This window comes from Opisthocomus hoazin, chromosome Z (genome assembly GCF_030867145.1).
Source record: "Opisthocomus hoazin isolate bOpiHoa1 chromosome Z, bOpiHoa1.hap1, whole genome shotgun sequence".
Lineage (NCBI taxonomy): Eukaryota > Metazoa > Chordata > Aves > Opisthocomiformes > Opisthocomidae > Opisthocomus > Opisthocomus hoazin.
The window spans coordinates 88274662-88287203 of NC_134454.1; the positions used below are offsets into that span (position 1 = coordinate 88274662).

Here is a 12542-nt window from a genome sequence, read left to right on the forward strand (position 1 = left end):
TCTCCTGAGCAGAGAAGCGCTTGCCCCTAATAGCTGAGACACTGGCCCGTACAGGTGGGGAGTACGACATACTCTGTTCGAGTCGCTGGACCTTCTGGGACAATTTATTCACAGCTGAGACAAGGGAGGAAGAGAGACTTTCCTCATATTGCCGGAGTCTGACAGCCACCTCATCCACTGTTGGTGCCTCTTTACCTTTCCAGTTTACTACTGCCAGTGAGTTGGCATATGAGGAGGGTGCGCTCCGCACAAACTTCCTCCACATAGATGCTGTGCACTGGACTTCATCTGGGTCTGTGGGTAACTGGTCATCGTCTGGTTCATTATAAACCAGCTCCCACACAGCTAATTCCCTCAAGTATTGAATACCCCTCTCCATATTGGTCCACTTGCCAGGATAGCATACAAAATCGTCACTGAAGGGGTACCTCTCCCTCACGCCTGACAGAAGTCTCCTCCAGAGGCTGAGGACTTGTTCCTTCCTCCTAATGGCCTTGTCAATGCCCCCATCCCTGGCCAGGGATCCCAGCTGCTTGGCTTCCTTGCCCTCTAATTCCAAGCTGCTGGCCCCGTTATCCCAGCACTGCAGCAGCCAGGTGACAATGTGCCTGCCTGGGTGGCGGCTGAAATCTTTCCGCATGTCTCGCAGCTCGCCCAGGGACAGGGACCGGGTGATGATCTCTGTCTCTATCTCCCGCAATGACCCTGGCTCATCGTCATCCCTCCCGGAGCAATCTGCTCTCTTTGCATCTTTCTTTAGTTTTACGGGGGCGACTGCTACCGGCACAGGTTGGTCATTGGGCTCAGCTGCGATGCCTGCAGCCAGAGCTGGGGCTGGAGCAGCTGCCATGCTCGCTGGGGAAACCGAGGCAGACCCTGCAGCTGTGGCAGCAGCAGTGGTGCTGGCTGGGGGGGCTGTGACTGCCTGCTGGGCTGGAGGGGCTGCAGGGCCGGCTGGGGGGGCAGCGCCAGTTGCTTCGTTTCCCCCTCTTTCCCCTTTAGGGCACTGAACAGTGTTAAACAGGGCAGCTCAGTAGGCGTGGGCCAGACCCCAGCACGTTGCCGTGATCTGTGTGTCTCTGGAGTTCCCAGGGTGGCAACACACTTTTTGCAGATATTTTACTAGACTGTCTGGAGACTGTTCTTGTTCAGGGGTGAGTTTAAAAAACACTGGTGGTGCCCACTGCCCTAGGTACTTGCCCATGCTGTCCCACACACCCAGCCACTCACAGCTATCCAGCCCCAGGGCAGGTCTCTGCACGATGTTCTTAACTGCTTGCTTAACCCTAAGCAAAACCTGCAACCCATTCAGGAGGCAGAACAATAGGAGAGTGCTGGCCTGAGCATCCCATGGGTACTCGAAATTCTCAAAAGCCATTAGGACCAGCCCGGGGGTGGGGGGGCGCGAAAGAGTGGGGGGAGGTATCCCCTTCGGTTTTCCCCACAGATTGGGTTTGATTATTCACAAATTCTAAGACATAGGATCCGAGGTATGGAAATTATCGCAGTGTCGCATGCAAATACAATCCTAATTTCATGCATAGTGATGTTATGTCATAAGTCGATATCGTACAGTACAGCAAAATCATCATCCTAATCCTTTTTCCAGTGATGATGAACAGCATGGCAGTAAACACATACTGCAAATAAGGATTCAAAAACCACAGCCATCTGATCAAAGTCAGCAACATTTTTACCGGCGACTATTTAACTAACACAGAAAAATGCCTATAACAAAATTTAACAAAATCTAAGAAAGCAGTTTTAACACCCGCTGCTCAGCCCTGCCGTTATCCCCGCCCCACGTTGGGCGCCAAATTAATGTTTTGGTTTCGGCTGCCGCCAGCAACAAAAGCGCCACACGGCCACCCCTCCACCCACCGGCGTACGGAGAAGAATGGAAAGAAAGAGGCAGAAACCGGTGGGTCGGGATAAGGGCAGTTTAACAGAACAGCAAACAGAGGGAACAGGAACAACAACGATACAAATAAGGAGAAAACACAACAACGAACCACACGACCCAGACAGCCGCTCTCCCCAACAGGACCGGTGCCGCTCGCTCCCAAGACGCGAGTGAGTCCCCGCCGAACCGCACGACCCAGACAGCCGCTATCCCGGACAGGACCGGCGCCGCGCGCTCCCCAGCTGTGAGAGAGTTCCCGCCGCACCGCCCCCCCCCCCACCAGAACCCAGCGTGATGGACATGGTATGGAATACCGGGCTCTGTTTGGCCAGGTGGGGTCAGCCCCCACCCCCCGGCTGTGCCCCTTCCTGGAGTCCGGTGAAAATTAACCCTGTCCTGGCCAAACCCAGGACAACTTCCCTAACTATAAAAAGCAAACGTCGCACAGGTTATCTACCAGCTCCATGAAAACGGCAGAAAATTGCTTTGACATTTAAACTGGTGTGCACTGGTTTGGCAACATTTATGAGCAGAGCCCCAGGCAATTCACAGAGAGCAAATAAGGAGGGATGTGGTCAACCCCATGCCATGTTACTCCCATTCTCCAACTGAATTTACATTCAATTTGCTGGTATGCAGGTTAATAAATGCCCATAAAACCTCCATTTAATCTGATAATTCACTTATTTTGCTGAATTTATGATTCATTTATTGCTCTCAGCCTGAAGTATTATATAGATAGTTGATCCATTTGTTTATTTTGTGAAAAGCATATCAAAACTAAAAAAGCCACATTGGATTGGCTTATATAGTCTCTTCGTCAAGGCCAACAGTTTCTCGCTAGGACCCACTGAACTAGAGCTTATTAAAGAGGACAAGGGATGGTCCGTTTCTAAAGAGAAGAGAAAGTAGTCATTCAGATGACATCCATCCCTATGAAACCAGCGTAAAGAGGCAAACCGAAAAATCACGGTGAAGCAACACTGCAGCTGGTGGTTTTTCTGCTGCTTCCAGCCTCTCTTTTAGCTCACACCCTGTCACTTTGACATCACCAGGGATTCCTCCTCCCCTCTGTAGAGGGATGGTTGGCTGATGCCAAGTCAAATACAGAGTCCAAGTCTGTAAATGTGCACGAAGGACCCACCACAGAGGCTCAAGTTAATCACCAACTCCCTCTTTTTCTTAACTTTCCTCTGTTTGCTCAAGACTCGTTTGCCTTGTCTTCAAGTGAGCTGTAAGACTGCCCAGAGGGACCTGCAGCCACGAGCCTAGAGAAGTACACGGACCTCTGAGGACAAGAAAAATCTGGGCTCAGGTTTAAATAAAAGTCACCAAAATGCCCAGCTTTGCTTATGTGAGACCTTCTCATCCCTGGATTCTCCATGATGCCAATCCCTTTCACAAGTGCAAATACCACCACAAATTCAGTCAGCATCTCTGATGTTCTTCCAAAATCCGATCTCTGACCTTCTTTCAAAATACAGTGTAATTCAGAGGAAATCCTTAGAAGGAACACGGAGCTTCTTCACCTTCTTTTGCTCCAATAATTGATAGAAATCAACACTCAACCAGCAATCAGTAGAGAAGTGACTGTGCAGGAGCCTTGTAGAAGACAGGCAGCATCTCACATTGCCCAAGTGCAAGCAGAGTTAATCAGGCTGCAGATTAGCTAGCAGCACTGCTGATGGGCAGATGCTAACGCAGAGCCAGGGAGAACATTGCTGCTCAAAACCAAGCAACATAGCTTCTCTAAGCGGAAAACAAGAAGGGAACCAAAGCTAAAAGGACCCAGATCTACTCCTTGTTCCTACCCGCGAAGTGCCTGAAGCCAGCTTGGCTAGATGCAGGAGAACAGCGGTGTTTGACATGAATAAGGCGCACAAGATGCAAAGTGACCTGTGGGTTGGGATGCTATAACATTGCTTCACTGCTCCCTCACACCCACCCCACCTCTGCTACCAGCAGCCTGCTCTTCAGTGAAGCACTATCTGCAGAAGCCCCAGCAAGCCACTGACACGAGGAAGCTTGAGGTTCCTGCACACAGAGAGTTAAACATTGAGCTCTGTTATTCTGTACTGTAAACAGCCCCATTGTCAGCAATTTGGAGAGACTCTTCTCATTACAAAGGATACAGTAAATTAATTCTGAGTACTCCCCTTGGAGCCCAAGGAGGCACAAACCTGGTCTCTGCAGAAGAAGAGTACATCTCAACTAGCAAAGTGCTCACCGGCTGATCCAAACGCCCTTTGCCAGAGGTAGTCCCAGAAGAATATCAGTTCTGTGAAAGACTTTCGCCTAAATATCTCAGAGTATTTCAGTCATCTGATTATAACCTAGCTGCCTATGCTATAGCCCTGCCCAGCACCTTGAAATTAAACTAATCTAGATACAAAATCAGTTTGAGGCAAAGATTTTTCATCTCTTGCCCCTGAATAAAGCTGGAGAGAGGGATCAGGAATAAGTTCTGACTTCAGCGCAGAAACATTCACCACAGTGGTACCTATGTGCCCAACGTAGGTCTTGTGTTCACAGGGCTGAAAGGCAACACCCCATGCAGAGCCTTTTTGATGTTTCCCCTATGAAACCCCCAAGTTTAAGGTCTCCAAGATGGAACAGATTGAAAATACAAGTGCCCCAAAAGCAGTTTTCCGCTCAACCTCCCAGGCAGCCCTTCCTCGGAGCGCTTCCTAGGACCCACCTCCGCGCCAGGTGCCCACGCGTGTAGCGCTGGATGACAATGGCAGCTTGTCTCAGCCTTTGGTACTTGACCCTCTGCAGCCAGCCCCGCACAGTCTTCTGAATCATGATTGTGGCAGCTCTGAATTTATCTGCTCGCAGTTTCTCCAGATATGCCACCTGGCCTGCACGGAAAAAGATCTTGGTACGTCCAAACTGGAACTTGTCTGGATCCTTTTCAAAAGCATAAAGGAAACTAAATTTAATTAAGGCAAACATTTTTTTTTTCAGTCTATGTTGCTCAGTAGATAAAATTTTTAAAAAAACCCACTCAAACTTATCAGCTCAGCTCACATCTCTTTTTAACGGGGTGATAAAGGTATTATTAGACTCCAAACTACTTGAGTTTCTACATACCCCCTGAGGAATGCAACACGAGGATTCAGTCTTAAGTTCCATATATTTATACAAATTCTGAATATTTTTCGGTTGGTTGAGGTTTTTTGGTTGTTTTGGGTTTTTAGTTGGTTTTTTGGTGGTTTTATTTTGGTTTTTTTCTTTTTTTTTTAAAGTAAAATAGAGCAATGCAATCCTAGAGGACTTCAAGAAAAGAATTCTGTCTCGAAAAGATTAAGGCTTACACCTGCGATGTCATACATGCACTGCAAGCGGCTCTGAAGCCATGACAAACACTTGGTGCATAAGGAGAACGGCTTTTGCACAGAGGAATCCGACTGAGTAAATCCCTCAAAATCCCATGAGGAAAACAAGAATCAAAAATTAAAACCTGGCTAAGATGTTGCGCACGCTCTGGGCTGCTCAACAGCAAGATGACAGGAAGAAACCTCTGCATGCGCATTTGCAATTTAAAAATAATTCACATGCGTGAGTAGTATGGTTTTGGTAAGGGGGGGTGGCAAAGAATTCTTGTTTGCTTAGACATATAAAAGGGAAAAGTCCCAATCTAGAGGGACTTGCTACATTTTTGTGGCCATTGAAATGTCTCCCACACATCAAGATAGGGCAACCCTTGCGTTTGACTCATTTCTGCAAAGAGACATTTAACGATGGGGTGACAGAACTGACTCTAAGGCTCATGACATTGTACACAGTATCCAAAGCTGGACCTCTAAAATGTGCTCCAGCTACGGCTAGCCAAAATATGCAGGAGGGGTGAGTTTTCTGGAGATGGCCAGCTGTTCATGTAAAATCAGTGATAAGAAACTCTGGACTTCAGCAGCACTGAAATGGTATGTTCAGTTTGACTGCAGTCAAGAGATCCCAGGTCACATTTGCCCTCACTACCTCCCCGCAAGACTCATTTTGGAAAAAGGCCCAGGCTGCCTAGGCTGAATAAGCACCTGCACGAGCGGCAGCTGAAGTAGGAGCAAGGAGAGCAACTCTGATCAAACCAAAGCCACGAGCTCCCATGCTGTAACAATCACTGCCAAAGATTCGGTCCCAGCTCACCTTAATGAGGTCTTCTAACAGGGTCTGACAAATTTGCTTCTTGTCGTTCTTAGAGAGGTCTCTCTTTTTCATAAGAACACGGTATCTATTGAAAAAGTCATGGTATGACCATCTGAAAGCAAAGCACACACAGGATTAGTTGGCATGCTGGGCATTACTTCCTTAAAATAAAGCATTTGGAGTCATACATGAGCCAAAATACGAAACTCACACCTTGGGATCTCTCACCACCACCCTCCACATGGATCAAAGCCACCTGAAAGGAGCTAGGTCACCCCAAACCTGACCCCCAGCCTCAGCCCTCCCCTGCCACCAAATGACCTTATCAAGGCAGTTTGAGCCTGGAACAGAAAGGCCAGGGATCGCCTTGTTTTCACTCCTCCTGCTGTGCTTCCCAAACGGCTGCATTTTACCAGCCAAATAAATGCAACAACGCTATTCCCTTTAGAAATTACATACTAATTTTGAAGAGATCGTGGATCTCCTGATGCAGTCAAAAATTTTGATAAGATGGTAGAGCATGAATCACACACAAGCTCCTCCTTATTTTGCTTTTCAAACTCTGTTCAACATGAATTTGAATCAATTAATTCATTAACCACTCCATGTTGAGGTCTGTAGCCGAGACCCTTAAAAAACCCACAAAATCTGTGGGCTCTGAAAAGAGAAAGCAGCCACTTGGAAGATGCTTCATTGTCACCAGCAGCGAAGTTTCCAAACGCACAACGCTGACTGAAGAAATTACAGTACTGTGTCTGACTGCTAGGAAATACCACCTCCTGCCACCACTGTTGGATGTAGAGCCTGCAGACTGGATCCCGAAATTGGTTCAACATCTGCCAAGCTTCAGCCTTCTCCAAATTAACACAGTGAGTTATAGACCTCTCAAAACCTGAGTATTTAATTAAACCTTTCCAGCAATGTTGAGTACAGCCATCGTTATTTCAAAAAATACACATAATGAATGTCAAAGGAAGATGGGAGAGAGCTGCAGAAGTTTTGATTTCTGCCCTCACTCAAAAAAACCATCTGCAAGCCTGATCCTCACCCACATGGATGCTCTGGCAGCCAAGATGAGAATATGAAGAGCAGCCATACAGAAACATCTCCTCCTCTGCCCAGCAGCCCCATGCATGCCTTTATTTTTGTGTTATTACACCCAATTCTTCTTATTTTTCTACTTCTAGAGATTCAGAGAAGGGGCAGGAAAGGCCAAATAAATTGCAAAGGGCCAGAGTGATGCTCGTGATGGGTCTTTACACTTGGCTGGTTTGCAGTGGTGGGGCTGGGCGAGACATCACACCAGCCGAGCACCTCCCGTTTTCAAGGACCGCAGTCTCTGTGAAATACTTAAGCTCTAATGAAATTTCTTGAAGGTTGGAAGCTGCGATATTTGTGAAGATATGCATGCCATAAAGTACATATTTCAAAATACATGACCAACAGTTTCACATCAGTCCAGACAAATGCAGCAGGGGAGGAATGCCAGTTTGATTAAAAGCAACACTCTAATTAAAAGAGTATGGCAGAAGAAAATGTTTACAATGAGAATGAAGGGAGACAAAGCAAAAAAAAAAAAAAAAAAAAAAGAGAGACTGCTAAGGACTGGGAAGTGCCACGCTATTCCTGCATGGCCACACTGCACCCAGGACACCTTTCGCAAAGAATATGGGAATGGCACAAACTAGAGAGAATCCTCAGCACTGCATCTGAAGCAAAATGTAGAATGGAGGGCTCCTGGAGACAGAAGCAAGAAGGAAACTGTGATCAGAAGATTTCCTGTGCTCAGATTGCTCAGAGTAGCTCCGGAGTATCCAGGTTTAGTGATTATTTCATCCTTATCTACCTTGGCCTAGTAGGGCCAAGACTGCCCTCCTCAAATGACTAAAATTACTGGATTATCACTAAAAAAAAAATAAAATAAAATACCTGCTACAGGGAGCTCTCTCCGGGCTGAAGTACAGCACAACTGAACAGCAGGATTATGCAAGACTACGGGTTTGTGTCATGCAGGGTTTAAGCTTAAACTTGCTTTCTCTCTGCTTTCCAGAAATCTTCATTTTTAATTCCACTTCCTGTTTTGTACCTGCACCTTAATCCTTTTGCTTCACGTAAATAAAACCCGTTCTCATTTTAAGCACATCTGCGGCTTTACGAGGCTCCAAATCAAACGCAATAGGAGAGGCCAAACAGGCAGTGCCCCAGGCATGCAGCCAAGCACGCGATGCTGGGGACCTCCTGCCTGGCTCAGGCATTGCTCAGGCCAAGGAGACCTTGGTGGGGGAAAAGAGAAGGAGGGAACATTCCCATTAACCTGCCAGAGTCCCTTTAGGGGCTGATATTATTAACTGCTGCTGTTTGGAGGGAGAAATCATTCTCTGCAGGTGCCACCCAGGCTCCATCAGCAAAGAGCAGACGGCAAAGAGGTGACACGTGTAACCACAGGCGCAGGTCCAAGCTGGGCAGAAAGCAGCAAAATCCATCATCTTCCCGCACCGAGACAGAAATCCCGCAGATCAAGAGTCAGATACCTGCAGAAATTACTTAAAAATAGTCCATAAATCACCGTAGAAAGGAGCTATCTTCAGAGCCTGTTGGTGGTAAAAACCAAATTTTCTACTTGTTTCCACCTCAGTCCGGCTTCACCATAAACAGCTTAACTCACATTTTGGGATTAGGTGTCACAAGAGTCATTGGAAGTGGCAGGGAATACGCTCGCTGATTGCTGCCGGGGTGTTTCGCTGGGCTGGTAGCATCTGTAGCCCTCTAACCACATCTCCTGGAGGTTCACGGCCAAAAGCACCTCCACAGCAAACCATGAGCTCATCCTCACTGCAGCGAGGCCACTCCCCCCACCCTTGCTGGTTTAACAGGAGGTGACAGCCCTGGGATCACAATTCCTTGTATTGTTGTCCACAGAATATGAAGACAAAAGCTCTGCCGCGCTGGGGCTCAGCTGATTCATCAGGAGCTCCATCACAATATTTGCAGTCCCAGTTAAGGAGTAAAAGAAAGCTGCAGGGGTTCATAGGTGCTGCAACACGATTCTCCCAAGAGAAAGGAACAATTCAAGCACTTGGGTTTAATGTAACATGCCCAGTTAAACCACTTCAGGTCCAAAGCAGTATAAAATTACCTTACAACTACATGCTTTGAGATAAACAACGTGATCCCTTGTGAAAAGCCCCTCTCCATCCTTCCTGTCGGCCCCTTCAGGCACTGGCAGCTGCTTTAAGGTCACCCCGGAGCCTTCTCTTCTCCAGGCTGAACAGCCCCAGCTCCCTCAGCCTGCCCTCGTAGGAGAGGTGCTCCAGCCCTCAGATCATCTTCATGGCGTCCTCAGGCCCCACTCCAACACATCCATGTCCTTCTTGTGTTGGGGGCTCCAGAGCTGGATGCAGGACTCCAGGTGGGGTCTCAGGAGAGCGGAGTCAAGGGGCAGAATCCCCTCCCTCGCCCTGCTGCCCACGCTGCTCTTGATGCAGCCCAGGACATGGTTGGCTTTCTGGGCTGCCAGTGCACATTGCCAGCTCATGTTGAGCTTCTCATCCACCAGTACACCCAAGTCCTTCTCCTCAGGGCTGCTCTCGAGCCACTCTCCACCCAGCCTGTACTTGTGTGTGGGATTGCCCTGACCCATGTGCATGACCCTGCACTTGGCCTTGTTGAACGGCTCTAAACTCAAAGAGGGCAGATTGAGATTAGATATTAGGAAGAAATTCTTCCCCATGAGGGTGCTGAGGCCCTGGCCCAGGTTGCCCAGAGAAGCTGTGGCTGCCCCCTTCCTGGCAGGGTTCAAGGCCAGGTTGGATGGAGTTCTGAGCACCCTGGGCTGGTGGAAGATGTCCCTGCTGATGGCAGGGTGGTTGGAACCAGATGATCTTGAAGGTCCCTTCCAACCCCTACCATTCTTCGATTCTATTCTATGATTCTATGATCCCCCAGTCCCACAAGGGAGAAATGCTGAAGCTCAGTGCTTTGGTGTACACACATTTTTTTTTTTCTCCATTCTTCTGCACACGTGTCTTTTTTTTTTTGGTTTAACATCTGCATCTTCAGCAGAAAAGAGAAGACTTACTTCCCTCCTGCTAGACTGCAAAGCGATTCCCGGCATGAGATGGAAGATGTGCCACCTTACCCTGCAGCCTATCAGGTCAAGATTGATTATGGGAAGGTTCAACTTGTTCACAAGGTATGAAATTAAAAGCAGACCTCAGGGTTTTTGGGATGCTGCCACACAATGCACAGCACGGGCACACCTCATTGATAGGAGCTGGAAACCACCAAGGACTGCTAAATAAATACAGTTCCATATTGTAAAATCCAGACAGGTGGTGTAGGCGAAGAGCTGAAACTAGGAGGATTTTTGTACCAGCACAGCTAAGAAGGATGAAGAAGGAAGCAGAAGTATTTGACAGATATTACTCAAACTTTCCCAAGGAAAAAAAACCCAAAACTATTATCTCAGGGCTGAGATCAGGCTCCACCAACCTCGAACATCAAAATTTTGCTTTGAAGTCAGTACAAGTCATTAAAGGGAAAAGACAATAAAAGGAATCGAAGGGCACAGGAAAATAACTTATGCTGATCAAAAAAACCTCCTCAGGCTTGAGCAGCAAGGAGGATGCTCGAGGGCTTGGCCAGTAGCAGGAGACTTGGTCAACCCAGCAATTTCTTGGTTACCTACAGGAATTAGACAGAGGGAATAAGCCAAAACACATGCCACAGCTTAAGCTTTGTATCTGTGGTTTAAAAAACAAGATTTGGATGCTTTACACAAAACTACAACCAACCGCAAAGCAAAGGGGCTGTTCCTACCCGAAATCACGAGGCGATGAATCCAAGAGCCAGCTGGATTTATCACAACCTCGCAATTAAAGGGAGGGCTCATGTGAGAAACTGGGGGTGAAATTCCGACTCTTGAGCAAGCCTCTGAAAAGCATCTCTCCAAGCAGTCAGCAACCGCCCAAAATATCTCCAACCTATTGTTTCAGGGTGATTACAGCAATATTATTTCAGCGGCACTGAATGAAGAGCTGAAAAGAAGGAGTATAAGAGCTTGAATCTTTTATGACTTGACCATAAAATGGTTTATTTCGGGGGCCTAAAATTACTGAATGCAAAATCTTTCCATTAAGGGTAAATAAATTCATCCCCTCTCCATCACCCAACACCACCGCAGTGACCGTGCGCTGAGCACGCCCGGCTTCGTGTGAGAAATCCTGCCAGCCCCATGCGTTACCGGCTTCTGAGGGGATCAAATATTTTAAGAAGTAAGGAGCTGGACTGTATCGATCTTTCTATAAGAGCCAAAGTCTGTTTGGGGGCACACAGGTTGTATATTTGAGCCAAGACTGGACATGAAATTAATTGAGAAACTGCAGCTCAGGAAGAAAATTTCTCTTGCCTCGTTTACTGCTGCAGAAGAAATTTGCCTTTCAATTAGCTCTAAAACATGCAGGCTGGCATAGCTTGAAATTACCTGGAATATCCTCAAAGAGCAGAATGAGGGGAAATAAACCCTCTGTTTACGTAGTACACCTTTGTTGGGAGCAGGGGGAGTGGGCAAACAGAACTGCTGGTAGCCAAAGTCATTTATAGATTTGGTTTCCATGAAATGACAGCAAGACAGCTAAAGGCACATTATAAAAAAAAAAAAAGATATTTTCCATCCAAGGATGCCCACGATACATTTCAATTATGAATGTTTAATGTTTATAGAGTTTAGCAGCTGTGATTTTATACTGAATTGATACAAAGATGCTGCATCGGACAGTCAGGTCCAGCAACCAGAGGCAGCAGCCAGATGCCAAAAATACTTAAAATTTCATACATAACTAACATAAGAGTATTTCAGAGACTGCAATGACAACGTTATTCAGAGTGATGGCACGATGAGAGACCACGGTCATTGTACCTCTGACTGGAATCCATGAAAACCAGCATGAAGAAAGTTGTAGAGTTTTGACAAAATGCAATTTTAAAACTTGTTTCAAAGAGTATTTTGTTATTAATGGAGATCTGCACCAATTAATTCTCTACAGACTAATCTCTATGTAGGCAGTTTCTATAAAAAAGACAAATGGTTTTATAGTACAGACGCATCTTCCACGCTTTACCCATGGAAGCTGATGATAGATTTACTATCTACACATCCAAGACAGTCCATTCATCACAGTCATTTACATACATACTAACAAACGCATTTCTTAACTGCTGTGTAACGTTTCAAACCAAATGATACATTTTCAATTTACTTGAAATAGCTGCAGAGTGCAGCGTGCCATGGCAATGATAAAATAAAACCAAGCACACCCAAAGCAGGGAGCACAAGGCTGGGAATATATCATGTCTTACATGGGCTTAAGAACACTAAAAAATATATTAAAACTTCTTTATTTTTTTCTTAAAGGAAGTAGGTATAGAAATTATCGAAGCCTTAAAGCATTCAATTCCTCAACCTATAAAGTAACCACAATGGAGCAGCATGAAA

At 46.6% G+C, this 12542-nt stretch overlaps 1 protein-coding gene across 2 annotated transcripts in view; it reads right to left on the reverse strand.

Annotated features, from left to right (window-relative positions):
- The window catches only part of LOC142358911 (unconventional myosin-Vb-like), a 165594-nt gene that overhangs the window by 58536 nt on the left and 94516 nt on the right, over positions 1-12542 (reverse strand). For both annotated transcript variants that reach the window (XM_075411545.1, XM_075411544.1), the window contains exons 18-19: positions 6050-6161; positions 4602-4813 (exon numbers count right to left, since the gene is read on the reverse strand). In XM_075411545.1, coding sequence (XP_075267660.1) covers positions 4602-4813; positions 6050-6161 — 324 coding nt within the window. The remainder of the gene's footprint in view (positions 1-4601; positions 4814-6049; positions 6162-12542) is intronic.